Source organism: Notechis scutatus, chromosome 2 (genome assembly GCF_049901735.1).
Source record: "Notechis scutatus isolate UNSWTSFEM ecotype Mainland chromosome 2, rNotScu1.2, whole genome shotgun sequence".
In the NCBI taxonomy this organism is placed as follows: Eukaryota; Metazoa; Chordata; class Lepidosauria; order Squamata; family Elapidae; genus Notechis; species Notechis scutatus.
The window spans coordinates 159562898-159579366 of record NC_142010.1 but is presented as its reverse complement, the minus strand read 5'-3'; the positions used below and the strand labels follow the sequence as shown (position 1 = coordinate 159579366).

The 16469-nt window shown below is 42.8% G+C and overlaps 1 protein-coding gene across 3 annotated transcripts in view; it reads right to left on the bottom strand.

The window, feature by feature from the left end:
* Positions 1 to 16469, bottom strand: part of PNPLA6 (patatin like domain 6, lysophospholipase) — a 103067-nt gene that overhangs the window by 37090 nt on the left and 49508 nt on the right. Inside the window, exons 25-31 of one of the 3 annotated variants that reach the window (XM_087957094.1) lie at positions 12541 to 12659; positions 10922 to 11078; positions 9666 to 9782; positions 9209 to 9278; positions 5758 to 5874; positions 5149 to 5265; positions 696 to 844 (exon numbers count right to left, since the gene is read on the bottom strand). In XM_087957094.1, coding sequence (XP_087813220.1) covers positions 696 to 844; positions 5149 to 5265; positions 5758 to 5874; positions 9209 to 9278; positions 9666 to 9782; positions 10922 to 11078; positions 12541 to 12659 — 846 coding nt within the window. The remainder of the gene's footprint in view (positions 1 to 695; positions 845 to 5148; positions 5266 to 5757; positions 5875 to 9208; positions 9279 to 9665; positions 9783 to 10921; positions 11079 to 12540; positions 12660 to 16469) is intronic. The other 2 variants (XM_026679667.2, XM_087957095.1) reach the window with 2 other exon arrangements.

Here is a 16469-nt window from a genome sequence, read left to right as displayed (position 1 = left end):
CAGAACTGCTAGGAATATTGGAAGTATTTACCAATGCGACTGAGCTTGAATCTGCAGAACAAACTTAGAAAGCAGGTAAGCCTGTAACCAGCTTTTTGCAATCCTGTGCTATTAAGATATGCTCCTTTACAGGAAACCACTGTATTGTGAATCAAGAGCAGTATTTAATATGTTTAACAATTATGCAGATTTTTAGAACATAATTATTCTAGTTCATAAAAACTAGTTCTAGTTCATAAAAAAGGTATTTAATAAATATAATTATTATGTAATGAAAAGTGTTATCTGATCCACTTAAATGCCATCCTATATATAAAATTTGCTTCTGGAAGGCTTTGAGATTTTGTGTAAGCTTTATTAGATAAGATAAGCTAGCACCATGCAAAAGATGCCAATGGAAGACCCAAAATTAGAGATAACTGGCTCTAATTCAAGAGACCCAAGCAGATGTGCCAGAACAAGCCAAAGGTGGTTTATTTTCACATGCACTACTCTCACAAAATCTCTAGTATACATGCAGTGACATTTTACACAGTGGTCTCAGCAAATTAAAATAGAGATTGAGAAACATTGTTGCTTGAATGCTTAGAAAATGCAACAGAAACCATTCCTTGAAAAGAATTCACCCAGCTGGTATCACTTACACATCCAAGCAGAAATTTCCACCCACAAGCTAAAGGCTGAGAGAGACTCACCTTGACTTTCTCAGCCCAAGGGTTGAGACGTTTCCACAGCAACCACCAACCTGACAGACTATCCCCATAGTTGCAGAGGTCAGTCTCATCCTGGCTTCCCACATCAATGGCAATGACTGTCTTGGCACCCATGTTACGGGCAATGTCAGCTACATTTGAGTGGGGAGAAAGAGGGAAATGTTTCAGGGGAAAGGCAATGTGAAGAGACAAAAGCTGAGAATGTATCACCACCACCACCAGAACCACCACCAAATCAGAGAGTTGGGGAGAGCATTCTTTAATGTTATAGAAGCTAATTCCCTCTGACCAGTTTTCCTTTCTCTGAATAAACATCAATCAATTGGGCCTCCTTTGTGGGAAAAGGGGTTTGTCATCATAAACATACTGTCTTTGCCCTGCTGAAAACTTTGGAATAGCAACCCCATAATTAGCTATAACTGGTCCTGGAAGGGACAGCATTTCCCTTTGTATTCATTTCTGGAAAAAGGTCTAGATAGAAGGAAGGACAACTTGAATAATTTAGTGTCATTCAATAAAGCAACATAAAGCAGCTGACTTATGTTTTTGGTAGTGGACAAACATTTACAGAAATTACTGTGCACTATATAGATAGCTTTTCCTAGTCTTACACTTTATTTTTATAAGCTGTTAAGAGCCAAAGAATAACAGAAACGTGGGGGAGAAATCCTGCTGCTTTAGCTTTCTCTAACGTGGAGCCTTTCAAACATGCCAACATAGCCTTTAATTGGGGCTAAAATGCTAAATACCTGGAGGACAGCATGTTGGAAAATGCTATGGTAGTTAACTGCTCATTCAATTGCCGTATATTAAATACCATAGTTTTACCAGCTCTTTTAGCCAGCCTCTATTATCTGTAGCTTCCCATCTGAAACTTGTATGTGGTTTAAAATGGCATATACTCTTTGGCTTGTGGAATGTATAAGTGCAAGTACCTTCAGTAAAACTGAACTAAGTGGCCTTTTATTAATATCCCATATACAGGGAGGGGGGGAAGATAATGGTAAAAATATGAAGTAATGCCTCCTTGCATTTTCAGAGTTAACAAGCAGATAAGCAGAGGAAGAGGTTTAATACTCTTCATACTACTTGTACAGTTACAAAAATATAGCAAAGAATATACAATATGGTCAATTTACAAAATGCTTCATGCTCAAAGCCACACAAAACATGCTTGCTGGAATGGACAATATGGCAAATACACAACTATTATTTTTCAGAAAACCAAGCAGTATGAGAAACATTTGGTAAAGCCAGGTCAGTTTTGTTAAATTATAGCCTCAGAGGGCCTTTTCCAGGAAAAAAAAAAACTAGGAATGCCCAACTAGGAATGGTGTTGAGAAATTGGTGAGTGAAACAGACTTAGAAAAATTTACAAAAATAAGCGAACATCTAGAAAGCAAGTCACTTTAGAAGAATCTTGTCAAAGAAATAAGTAAGCTTAGCTCAAGGAAGCCAAAATTAAAAAGAAAAACACTAGCATATACTGATATTCCATGGACATTTCAGTGAATGCATTTGTTTATTTGTTCCCATAAGTACAGAAACAAGAAAGCACATATTTAAACCTAAGAGAAACACCAGAAAAAGAAGAATCTGCAACAAAGCTAACATATAAAGACATGACAAATAACATAACTAGGATGCTTAAGAAACAATTCCATGGAAGAAAAAAGTGGGTTTATGATTGGTTATCTAAAACTGTGAATTCTGAATTTTACATACTTGCAGGGCAAGTGCTGTGCAAAATGGGACAAAGCTCCATAAAAAGTCATCTGAAATAAAACCTTGGGAGGAAATGTGGGGATTATAGTTTGGTGAATATTCAGAACCAAACTAAGAACCATGCAGGAGTTTCCCAGGGTCTTTATTTCATAAAAAGTAATCACACTTGGGAAGGGAGTCTGGGGCATGAGGGAAGGTCTACTCTATATCCAAATGCAAATTCTGTATTCCCAGGGGGAATACAGAATAACAAAGTTGAAAAGGATATTTGAGGTCTTCTAGTCAACCCCCTGCTCAAGCAGAAGACCCTATGCCATTTCAGATAAATGGGGTGAAATATACAGTGGCTTATATGATGTGTGATGTTTTCCATCTACAGCCAAGAACAAATCATGGGGGAGGAAAGAAATTTCCATCAGGGCAGTAATATAAACAATATTAATCCCCTCTTGCTCACACAGTGTGGGATGGCTCTCAATGAAAGCCCAACATCTCAGATTCTTGCAATTTAAGCCTAAGTTTGTTTTGTAAGCATTTAAAAATAGTGCTGAAGGATACCCTAAAAATGTTTTCCTTACTCCAAGTACTACTGCCTTAGCGCAATTTTCATCTCTTACCCCACCGTTTAATGGCCTCTATTGGAGATTTTTGATCAACCACATCTTATCTGGTTGCATGATAACAAGAGAGATGAGAACAACTCTCTCCCAGTCTGGTGAGCAATGCCAATCTCATTGGACCTTGTACTGGAATCTATCAAGAGAGCCAAAATATCTTCTATAGATCTTTTCTTCTTTTGAACTTCTCCCTCTAGTGAGCAGCAGCCCAAATTATAGGTGGCCAAATATTTCTGACACTGTACTTGTAAGCACAGCTCAGTGGTACCTTCAATGGGAATCAGAACATCTGATCCTTAAAATTAAGGCAATCTCAGCCTGCTCTCTGGCAACTACTACTTCCACAGCATGCATCAAGGAAACTGCATGGCAATACAACTGAATCAACCCCTTCACTCCAATTCAGGTTTTCCTAGTAGGATGTCCCAAATGGAAGATGCATTCTCCAAGATGCATGATTTGGTTCTGGCTTTCATGATTTCTTCATTTGCTGTTTTTTCCTAGTTCAGGTGAAAAAATTAGGCTTTAGTATGGTGGTGGTGATGGTGGTAGATGGTGGTTACTCATGCTTTTTAAAAATTTGGATTGCATTTTATCTAAGTTTTCTTATATAGATTTGTTATTTAAGCTATCAGTGTTTCAAACACAGTGAAAATCTATTCTGAGAAGCTTTGAACATGCTTCCAAAGATGTCTTTTTTCAAGAGGCAACTGGACTTCCTTGTTTTTCTTCTTCAGCTCCAATTGGATGGTGGGGAATAGAAAGATTTATACTCCTTGCAGACAGCTGGTCATTTGCATTCTTTTAGAGTTGTTGAGGCCACCTGGAGGTTTATCTGTGTCGTCAGGGTCACTGAGTAGTGCAAATGGGTATGGAGTATAAATCCTTTCATTCCCCATCATCCAGACAGAGCTGAAGAAGCTTTTTGGACGAGAAGCAAAACGTGGAGTCTTCTTGGAACTTTTGAAAGAACGGTGTTCAAACCAGCGGGCCATAGTGAGTGTGTGCAGATCTGTATATTGGGGACACAAAACAACCACTTCATGGCATAACATAGGAGAACAAACCCATCAGGACTAGATTCAGCAGTTCATCTGCATTTAAAAGACAAAATCCACTCTTTTGAAGACAGCAAAGTCCACATTTTGGACAGAGAGGACCGCTGGTTTGAAAGAGGAGTCAAAGATGCCATTTATGTCAAAATTGAACAGCCCACTCTCAACAGAAGGGGAGGGATACAACATCACCTATCTCTAGTGTACAACACAGTCCTTTCAACAGTTCCAAGAAGTTCCAGGCCCATTTGCACCATGCAGGTGACCCTGACAGCACACATACCTCAGGTGACCTCAACGACTCTCTAAAAGAATGCAAATGACCTGCTGTCTGCAAGGAGTATAAATCCTTCCATTCCCCACCATCCAGTCAGAGCTGAAGAAGTTTCTTGGATGAGAAGCAAAACAAGAAAATCCAGAAAGTCCAATTGACTCTTGAAAAAAGCACCTTTGGGACAACCATAATCTGGATGACTGAGAATCTGCATAGACATTTGAATCCCCTTCTTTGTGGCTAGACAGCTCCAGATGGGCTCTTGCTACATAGCCTTAGAAGTGTCTTTTCTCCATATGGACATTTTCAAGTCCAGGTTAGAGACCAGCAGGGAATGGAGTCCAGACAGATGTAGCCTACATTCCTTGAGAGGATAACAGGTTTCACTTGTAGTATCCTAGGTGCAATATATTCTTTCTTACTAACTCTTGCCCTCCTTTGCCACAGGTGTCTTTAACATTATGGATTTTTATCACCTGGAGAAGCAAACAGCTCCTGCCAGCACACAAAGACAGTTTGCATGAGATCTGAGAAGGTAAGCTGGCAGCGACCAGAACCTTCATAGAAGACTAGGATTTCAATGGCTCCTTAAGCCAACCCCTCCCTCTCTTCACCAGGATATTTGCTTGGTATTTACAGCAGAAGATAAGAGAGCTTCAGGGTAGAAAAATGGAAGCCAGCCCCAGACCAGTCAGGCTTCACAAGCCATCCTTCTCCTCCAGCAGATGGCTGTCCTGTTTTCTTCAAGACTGCCCAATACTTGCCTGGAAGGTTGTTGATGTAGCCGCCATCCATCAGTAAATTGCCGTCCTTGGGGTCACAGAGTGGCGGTAGGTACCCGGAAAGGGTCATGCTAGCTCGCACATACCGCCACAGTGAGCCTAACCATGTGGGAACAAATGCAATCAGAAGAACAGAGAGACACCCAGAGCAGCAATGAACCCTTCAGAGAGGGATGGAGAGAGGTGCAGCCCAGCTTCAGCCCAGCTGCTCAGGCAGGAAAATTCTGCACAGCACTTTATCAAGCAGCCAAGCAATATGCAGCCGTCAGATTCATCACCCTGAGCCCACATGTGGCCAGGTAGCCCGCTAAACTTCCAAATTTACCTGGGAGCCATGCAAGGCAATGCTTTGCATGTACTACCTGACAACCCAGTTTCTTGTGCCATGCAGCATTGTTGGCCTGAGCAAAATGTGGCCGTGGGCAGAATCCAGGCTTGCTACCCCAAGCTTGTCATGCCCAGCCCTAGCAAAAGAAGGATGATAGTGGTTCAGAGGGAGGAAGCCATGTCAATTGACTGCCTCCATCCCTCTGACCCACCTGCATCCCCAATGTCCACCAGCCAAGGTAGTGAGGCAAATGCAATGCTGACCTGGGACATTGTTAACATAGCAGCCATCCACAAGCAAGTGACTGTCCTTGGGGTCGCAGAGAGGAGGCAAATAGGGAGTGTAAGATGCACTGGCCCGGACGTAGTGCCACACGCTGCCTGCCAGATGAAGATGGAAATACAATCAAAGGGAAGGTGGGAGAGGAGGAAAAGGAAGGGAGCACAGGACAGGAAGTGACATCATGAGAGAAGCTTCAGAAAGACAAAATGTACCTGGGACAAAAGGGGATTTCTGGAAGGCGTTCCTCAACAACAACTTAGCACCATCTTCTTGCCCAATTTAAATTCCCACTTCTCACAATGCTCTGGCTTTCTCCTTTTAACTAATGTTCCTTTCACTTCCTGTAGGTGAATGTACCATTTATAATGTTTACTGATGAGAGCCGTAGTTGTCATGGACAACTCCATAGTCATGAGTAGACAACAGTTCCCGGCCCCTGTGACATCACATGGATTAATTTGCCCTTGGCAAGTCATTTTTCTCTCTTACTGCTCCCAGCCACTGGCCCGAGGCACTCAAAGACCAGAACTTGCTACAACAGGGGTCCTCAACCACCGGGCCGCGGACCGGTACCAGTCCGTGGAGCACTCTGTACCGGGCCGCAAAGAAAAAAAAAATGGCGGCTTTCTTCGCCTTCGGTGAATGCTGCTGGGATTGGGGATCAAGGACACAAATGAGAGAAGGGGAGGGAGGAAGCAACCAAAGCCTGTCCTGCTGTCTGGCTCAGCGGCTTCGGTTTCCTCCCGCCTCGTTCCTCTCTCAGTCGCTCTCTCTCTGCTCCACCAGCCCAGGAAGAAACTGCTTCAAAGAAGCCGGGGGTGGTGGCTTTTCCTGTCGCCACAGCACCTCCGAAGCGCCCGTTCACCCCCACCCCGCCCGCCCGCGCGCAGTTCAATCCACAGTGCTCCGTTCTGCCTGTCTGCCTGCCTTCTTTGTTTCTGGTGAGAATAATAACTATTCGCCTCTTTTTATCAGCCAAAGCTGCTCCGAAACGAAGAAGGCAGGCAGGCAGGCAGAACGGAGCACTGTGGATTGAACCGCGCTCGGGCGGGCGGGTGGGGTGGGGTAAACGGGCGCTTCGGAGGAGCTGCGGCGACAGGAAAAGCCACCACCCCCGCTTCTTTGAAGCAGTTTCTTCCTGGGCTGGTGGAGCAGCGAGAGAGCGACTGAGAGAGGAACGAGGCAGACACCTGAGGGAGGGAGGAGACACCTGAGGGATGGGGCTGAGGGAGGCAGGGCCGAGGCGCTCCCTGAACTTGGTGGTTTGCTGGCAGATGTTTTATTACCCGACTAGGTAACAACATCGGATGTTACCTAGTCAGGTAATGAAACGTCTGCAAGCAAACCACCAAACTCGGATTCTTCTCCCCCCTCCCCCGGTCCTTGAAAAAGTGTTTGTGCTTGAAACTGGTCCCTGGTACAAAAAAGGTTGGGGACCACTGTGCTACAAGACTCAAATCAAGGGAGTCCAGTTTTATGGGGATGAGGAAAATCCCTTCTTATGGACAAGCATATAAAACAGAAACACAAGCATGAACAATATAGAAAAACAGCTCCAGATAAATGGTTCTACAATCGATCAAGAATAAGAAGCCATACTTCAAAACAGGAGGCAGGACTCTCTGATCACAGGGAAGCCAGATTGCCCTGCCTATGAAATGGTCATAGAGGTGTACCTGGATAAAAAGTAATGCCAAACCTAAGAAATCCTGCTGATTGAAAGGAATGGGAACTATACACAACACAAGTAGCACAACAATTCACTTGCAAAAAAGAAAGTAAGTATTTTTTTTGAAGGTTGCAGCCAGCAAATCTTGCCAGAGACTGAAAATTGCACCTACCTGACCTAACTTGCTATCCAACCACCAGGTATGAGAAGAGAAGCACTTTTGTCCCCAAAGGGAAAGACACCAGGAACTATTTCTCACTTAAATACTGCTCCATGGAAACCCAGCTCTTCTAAGGTAGGCCATTCTGTGTTTCATCTCAAGGACCTCTCACTTGCAGGTGAAGACCATTGGCACTGAAGCTCCTCCACTTTAACCTGAAAGATCTGATTTCTTACATGCATAGGCCTTCCCCCACCTTACAATTTGGCAACCTCAACTCTGCCTACCTACTGGAGACAGAAGAGAAAGTGTTAGCTCTGTTAGGAAGGGAAGGAAAGTGGACAGAGAAGGATAAGAGCCAGGCAGTTACAGCCTCTCCAGCCCCTGCCCTGAAGGTAGGCATGGCTGCCAACAATGTCCCAGGTGAGATCTGATGCTTGCTGTAGCCAGGGGAGGCCAGAAGGGTGCCACAAAAACCTCCCACCTCCCTCCACATACAATCCATCCATCTCTGAAGCTGATTTCAAATTCCACTCTTTCATTAGGTTTTACTGGCGACAATTCTTCCCACTCCCTCCTCCCAAAATAAAGAGTGTTTGAATAACTAGCAACCCCCAGTTTCTCTAGAAGAGCAGAATTGGGAAATTTGATGCAGTAGCCAGGCTGCTCCAATAAATAAAAGGAACAGAACAAATGTGGAACAGTTAGTAGGTTTAGTGAACAGTAGCAATGTTACCAAGGAAAAGCAGATTCAAAGCTAGCCAAGATTATTACATAGAGACATGGCAAGTGGCTCAAAGAAGCCATAGATTGTAGGAGTTCTTTCCACTCTCCATTTTGCCTTTTAAACAAAAGAATGGAATCTACTAGGCTTAAGGCTAACATCATGATGCACCCAAGCAAGCTACAGATCTTCTCACATAATGTTCTCCATCCCTATTTAGTTCTAGAGGAGGAGAAGATAGAAATGGTCTTCTCAAGCTACACCAATGATCATACTAATAGACAAATAGCACTACTATATTCTACCTCTATATGTAGGCTTCAGGCAAATTCCTATTCCCTCCCCAATAGCATCATGTTCCCTGAACTTGCTGGAAAAAAGGTGACCTTCCTCTAATGAAGGGTTCTTCAAACATGTGCTGTCCCAAGCAAGCCCTGCCAAGATCTTTTGAGAGTTTTAATATCTATCCAAATGGAAATACTCATTTCAGACAGTGAAAATTACTGCTAGACATGAACATACGGCAATTCCCAGCAAACTACTTGACACAACTCTCCTCAGCATGAAGCTACAAAAGTGCCAGTATTGTTTTGGGAGGACACTTCAGGGTTCAGGTAGAGGCATAAATCTGTTTAGCATCTGGGCATTTTGTCTGCACTTTCTGAACCTTAAAAAAATCAGAGGCCACAAAATAGATGTGGGTGGAGTTCTTGTGGCCTTGGGAGCACTTGGTGCACACACCTGTCCTCTGATATTTTGTAATTCACTTCCTTCTGGCTTCCCTGGCTCCTCCTGAAGTTCAGGAGAAAGCGGGAGATGAAATGCATGTTGAATTACTAATCAGTCATGACTGCTGTGCTGGAGGAAAGATACACTTACCATCTTTATGCACACGCATGGCAGAAGCTGTGATGTCTGTTGTCACATTAAAATATGGGAGCCACAGATCCTTCAGTTGACAAAGTGGAAAAGAATGAAAATCACATGGAAGGTCACAGTAAGTGAGAGAGAGAAAAGTTACAAAGATTTCTACATTTACTGTACCCTGAATATATGCAAATCTATTAACCCAAATTCTGCAGTTTACTGCAACTTATTCGATCAATAAAGAGAAATTGTGCAAGCAGCCCAATTTATGTGTGTTCTGGCCACTACAGGACCAAAATCTGGACCAAAATTAACACTGGCATTTTATTTATCCCAGGCTTTGGAAACACCTACTATGGTATTAGGTGAAAACCTTTCAGAATGATGGGTTTTGTGCAGCAAGTGGTCTTAGATGGAAAAGACCTTCAGCACTTTGTAGCTCATTCTTGTGTTGCTGATAAAAGAATACCTCAATCTGTTTATCCTGGAACACCTTGTGAATACTGGTGTTGAAGGCAGAGCCAGAGAACATGGAGGTGATGGGGTAGGTGAGATCCAACACAGTCGCAAACACTGAATTCATACTCTGTAGAAAGGATAAATGAGGGCATAAGGCAGGAAACAAGCCATGAAAGATCCAAGACTGCTGCATCATGATCTTTCTGGGAACCAGGGGAAGAATAAAAACAGCGATCTTGGTTAGAGAGAAAGCAATTCCTTTCCAAGTGGCCTGAACAAATGCGATATGGACCACACCAAAGAAGAAAGGGGGGCATTCATTGTAATAAAAATAAAACAGAAATGAGAGGTGATTAGAGAGTACTGGATGTGATGTATCTGCATACATTAGAATACCTGTAATTAAATCACTTATTTAAAAAAACTGATTTCAACCTATGTTGGATTAATATGTTGAAGCAAAAGGACTACTTATCTATATTCCTTCAGCTGTAAAAAATTGACTTGACCCTAAAAAGTCTGGAGATCATGGTGCATTTCTTCTGCAGGAGCTCCAAAACTCCAATATATGCTGAATCCTTCAGCCAAAACAGGTAATTCATGGCTTCATTCTGAACAATCCCTTTTTGTTGGATATGGAGCATCCTGAGATGCTGCACTGTAATTTAGTGGTGAATAGCTGAAACATGGGGAATGCGATTTTTTGTGCATTGATGCATTAGGCCTCCCATCAACATTACCTCTATTTCACTTCGTCCCCGACTGGAAACAGCTGCTGAAAATTCTGTACCTCTAAATGATAAGATGGCATTTTATAACACTGTCTGCATTCCTCAGCCACTGAAACACTTCTGCATAAAACAATCCCTCTTTTAAAACTATCTATGGCTTTCTGACACTTAGGGAGGCTAAGCCGGCAAAATAATAATAATAAAGACAGCTACTCTGCCATCTCACTTAACTTCCTTTATCTAGTCTGTGACGTTTCAGTTTCCATGCACCATACTCCAGACTGAAATTGCTGTAAAGAACTTCACAACCTTTTCTCACAGCTGCCAAAGGTTGGGCTCGTGTATTGTAGTAAAGAAACAGTGCAAATCTACCCTTATCTATTCAGAAGGAAGTTTGGGTGAGATCACTGGGATATAAACCCATTCAAGTATTTAGAGGACTATAGCTTCAATAGCACACCTTCTCTCTTTGCTGTTTCTCTCAGCACTGCTGTTTCCCTGCCTACTTTCCTTCTAGACTTGAATACTTGCTCACCTTTGCCCACTCTCTGGCCCGCTGCTTTGTGCGCACTGCACTCCTCTCCTCTGCATAAAGAGCCCCTATGAAGGAGCCAATTGAGGTGCCGCCAATCAGATCGATAGGGAGACTAGCTTCCTCCATGGCTTTGATCACTCCAATGTGAGAACAACCCCTGTGGGGAAGAGAAAGGAACATGCTTGAAGCAAATCTGCCTCCCAATGTACCTTTGGTGGTTGTCACCAAGTCATGAGAACAAGGCTGAATCTTTCATGCCTCTACCGTTCGGGAGGAGCCAAAGGTGGGAATGGTTAAAAAAGTAGGTGATAGTAGTAGTCAACATTGGTAGGCTAGTAGTGCTAGTCAAATGTGTATGCTTCCATGTTAAGGAGCATAGACCTCCCGACGTCTCTAAAATCCAGATGGGGAGAACAGTGGGATCCAGAAGAATTATTCCATGGTGGGGAAAAAGTCACATCCTTCTTGCCCGTAAGCACTAGACTTTTTCCCTTCAACCAAAAAGAATGAACTTCTGAAAGCTAGGTACTTCAAAAGGAATTCTTTCTTGAAAGGAATAATCCAGATACTAGTCAAAGCAGAGTCTAAGATACCCTCAGGCATTCAGGGACAGATAAAGGGTTAGAACCCCTCCCCTTATTCTGATGTGGATTTAGCCAACCAAAGAAACAACATGTTAATCCCCCTCCCCTTTTCTGGGAACGTATCTTGGAAAAGTTTCTCAGGCAGTTCCTTTCAGAGCTGGAATTTTTATGGTCTCTTCTCCTCTTGCTATCTCTCCAAGAGGTGACAAGGTTCCAGGCATCTGGCTCCAGTCATATATCATGTGCAAGTTATACAGATTCAATACAAGGCTTAAGATATTCAGGTTACATCAAAAAGGATTACTTGTACCAACTCCTCCCCCCTTCTTCTTCCATTGAAGAATGGCAGATACACGGATCTGACATTGCCTTTGGGAGATGCAAATTCCCTAGTTTTGATAACATTGTTTACCCTAACTGGTTTGGGTAAAAATAATAAATATGGTATCATGGTTTGTTAGTTAAAGTGTGTGTAACTTTAACAGCAAGAATATAATTAAGGGTGTGGTTGTAAAAGCACTATATAAGAAGCGAGGCAATTGCAGCTCACTCTCTCTGGCTTGAAGATCCCTAATTACTGGATGGATTGATGACTGCGTTCTTGGTGGAACGGGGAGAGAAAAAGGAGTGTTGATTTTTCTCAACGGAGAGAAGATAAAGATTGGACTGATTTATTGTAAGTGAACTGACATTGGCTATTCAACACGGACTTTGCAAATAGAGTATCCCCGACAAGACTTGACTGAAATTGATACATGACTAATGGACCGTTTATTTTGACTATGCTATAATTCTTAAATGGAATAAACTATATTTTTGGTAGCACAAGCGTATCTGTATTTTTACTGCGTGTTAACTAGAAAGCTTATCTCACACATTTACCTGTCTTCCTATCTGACTTCGCTGCACGTTCTGTTTAGTTTGTTTTCCTTAACACCCGTTGGGGAATCCAGGCTTAACACATTGTTACCCTGAAAGTTTTCCTGGCCCTCTTGATACCAAGCAAACATTTCCTAATTCTTTCGGGCATATTACCTGGCTCCACCACCACCCAGAACCAGAGCAATGGTATTGCCTGTAAGGACTCGTGCCAGACGAGAGAAGTCACTGTGACGATCTGCATTCTTTTCAAAGACTTTCCCATACATCTCTCTCTGTAGTAAAGGATGGGGAAGGAGAGAAGGAGTAAGAATATTATCACCAGCTCAAAAAAAGTGAGACACACAGAATAGAATAGAATACCTTTATTGTCATTGCATTCAACGAATACAATGAAATTTGAAAGCTACTCCAGCAGAGTGCCCCAAACACCACATCACAATCACACTACACAGTATTTAAAAATTAAATTAAAATAAATTAAAATTAAAATTAATTAAAATAATAATAATAATAATAATAATAATAATAATAATAATAATAATAATAATAATAATAAGTCGTCTAAAACATTCAGTAAGTTAAATAGTTTAAAAATGCCACTACATACATAGGACTAAATCACAAATGCACTGTTTGATTCAAGACAATTATTGCCTTGGAAAAGAAACTGTTTCTCAGTCTATTAGTCCTCATTTTAAGACACCTATAACGTCTCCCTGATGGTAACTGTTCGAAATATGAATGACCAGGATGAGAACGGTCTGTGGAGATTTTTAGTGCTCTAGAGAGGAATCTGGTCTTCGCAATCTCTTCCAAAAAAGAAAGAGAGCAGCTGATGATTTGTTGTGCTGTGTTTATAGCTCTCTGGAGCAGGCGTCGCCAACCATTTGGACCTCAGGGACCACCAAACTCATAATTTTAGATCCCAGGGACCACTAACTGGTTCTGTGGGCATGGCCTAATTTGTGGGTGTGTCTTGGTGGTCATGTGACTGGCTGGGCATGGCTTGTATGTAAATATTATAAAAATTTATATAAATATTGAATTTTTTTACTTTAAAAAAGAGCAACTTTTACCCAAAATCAGGCAAAGCAGGCAGGCAGATTGAGTTGCTCAGAGAATCACAGATTCATTCAGAGATCTATCTATCTGCCATTGGCTAGCTCAGTCTGTCACATACAATTTGCTTGCAAGCAAACTCACAAAATTAACTCACAACACACCATGCATGTAAATATTGATTTTTTTTATAAAAAACAACTTTTATCCAAAATCAGGCAAAGCCGGCAGACTGAGTTGCTCACAGAATCATTCAGTGATCTATCTCTCTGCCATCGGCTAGCTCAGTCTCTCAAATTTGCTTGCCGTGAGTCTGCACTGAATTTGCTTGCAAGCAAACCTTCAGTCCTAAGGGAGGTTTGGCTGTGTTGAGCCGAAGATCTAAAGACGAGCTAGAAAGCAAGAAATCCAACCATTTCCTGCTTCCTAGCTAATCTAAATCTCCCAGCATAGCAGAACAGATGATGGTCGGAAAAATAGCAATTTAGCAGGCAAGTTTACCAGATAAGGAGTGAGTGGGCGGGGAGGGTTACCGTGGGCCATGTGGGCGGCGCAGCCTTGTGTTTCTGCACAGACTGGATTAATTGCTTTATGGGGTTCCTCTGGGGGTGAGATTTCTCTGCGGCCCATCAAAATTTTCTCACGGCCCACCAGTGGGCTGCAGCCCACCGGTTGGCGACTGCTGCTCTGGAGCATCTTCTTATCCACTACAGAGCATCCAGCATACCACACCGTTACAAAGTATGCCAAAATGCTCTCGATGGTACAACAGTAAAAAGTAACCAGCAACTTCTCACCCAGACCACTCTTTTTCAGCAGCCTCAGAAAATGAGGCATTGTTGGGCCTTCTTTCCAGTGGCCATAGTGTGGACGACCAGGTAAGGTTGTTGGAAATATGAGTTCCTAGAAATTTAAAACTATGAACTATTTCCACACAATCTCCATTGATATATATGGGGAGGCTCTGCTTTGCATCTTCTGAAGTCTACAATCAATTTTTTGGTCTTTTTGATGTTCAGGGTGAGGTTATGACTCTTGCACCACAAGACCAGTCTGAGAACCTCTGACCTATAGACCGTCTCGTCTCCTCCTGATATGAGTCCCGCCAACGTGGTGTCGTCTGCAAATCTTATTATAGAGTTAGTGGGACAAGAGGGAGTGCAGTCGGAGGTGTAGAATGAATACAAACGGGGGCTGAGCACACAGCCCTGTGGAGAGCCAGTGCTGAGAGCAAGAGTGGAGGAGAAATAGCTGCCAATCTTAACAGTTTGGAAAGAAAGTTCAATAGCAGTTATGAGAGGAGAGGCCCATTTCCAGCAACTTCTTAATCAGTATATCATATATATCTATATATCTATATGACATCTATATCTATCTATCTATCTATCTATCTATCTATCTATCTATCTATCTATCTATCTAATATCTATATATATATCTGCCCATTATACCAACATCAACTCCATCAACCAATCAAGAGGCAGCAGCGCAGCCAACCAGCCCAGCACACCAGCCCCCCCACCAGTATTTATAGAGAGACGGCAGCTCCGATCACACACTGCTTGCACTGGCACGAAGCCGAAAGCACCAGCCTGAGGATGGCAAGTGGGACCTCGCCGAAACGTCGCCAAGATACTCTTAATCTTACACGGGAAAAGACCCGAACACACCTAGACCTACATACCTGTACCCGTGAAAATCTACGAAAACAAATATCGTACCTTTACGGGGAGGAAACCTTCCGGCTAACCAGGACCTACGAGAAACTCGAAGTCCGAAGAGCCACCATCTTGTGTGATCTCACATTCCTATGTAATTGCCGAGACAAAAATGTGATCCCCACATGCTTCCAACTCAAATTCCATTCCAAAACTTCAGCCACTGAAAGGATCCTGAAGAGAACGGAATTAGCCCTAATCAGAAATGAACTCCACAAGAAAAGATTCCTACTAGACCAAACCAACAGAGACCTACTCACACTCCATCTCAAACTCAGCAACAAAATCCACCCAACACTCTGGGACAAATCCAAACAACTAGCCTTCTGGAGAGCTGAAACAGAAACAGAAACCTCCCACAAGACAGACACACACACCAGGAAACTCCACAGACTAGAGAAACGCCAGAAACCCAACCCTTCCCCACAACAACACATGAAACAAACAGTACACAACGTATCAGACAGAACCCTCACCATAGCAGAAACCAATGTCCTTCCAAAGGATTCAACTTTGCAATCGCCCCCAAACACATCCCCACTGGAAACATTATATTCGGAGTTGAAGCTAGCCTAACCAAAATCAACCCAGATGCAGCCAACAAAATCAGACTTGAAGTCACCAATGTCATCTGCTCCAGCAACCCACCCAGAAGCAACCTACACAGAGAAGAACAAAAAGCACTCACCAACCTGAGGAAAGACATCAACATCATCATTCTCCCAGCAGACAAAGGCAACACCACAGTCGTAATGAACACATTGGATTGCCACTCCAAACTATCCAACCTACTTCAAGACCCCGCTTACAAACCTCTGAATACTGACCCCACCACCTATCTAGAAAAAACCACCAAATCTAAAATAAAAGCGTCTCCCATCAGTGAAGAGATCCAGCAGAGAATCATCCCCAGAGAAAAATCATCCAGATGCCCTAAGCCTCCCCATCCAGATGCCTCCCCAAGATACACAAAGAAGGAATACCACTCAGACCCATAGTCAGCTCCATAGGCTCACCTCTACAGAATCTTGCCAAATTTCTCGCAAAACAACTCCAGCCCTACACAGAATCCATCACCTCACACGTTCAAAACTCCTTCCACTTCATAGAAACAATAAAGAAACAAAACCTACAACCCAGCAACCTCCTCGTGAGCTTCGATGTCATATCCCTCTTCACCCAAGTACCCATCAAAGAAGCCTTGACAGCCATCCAAAACAAATACAACCCCCACCAAACACATCCTAGATCTGACCAACCACTGCCTAACCAACACATACTTCATCCACAATGGACAAAGATACA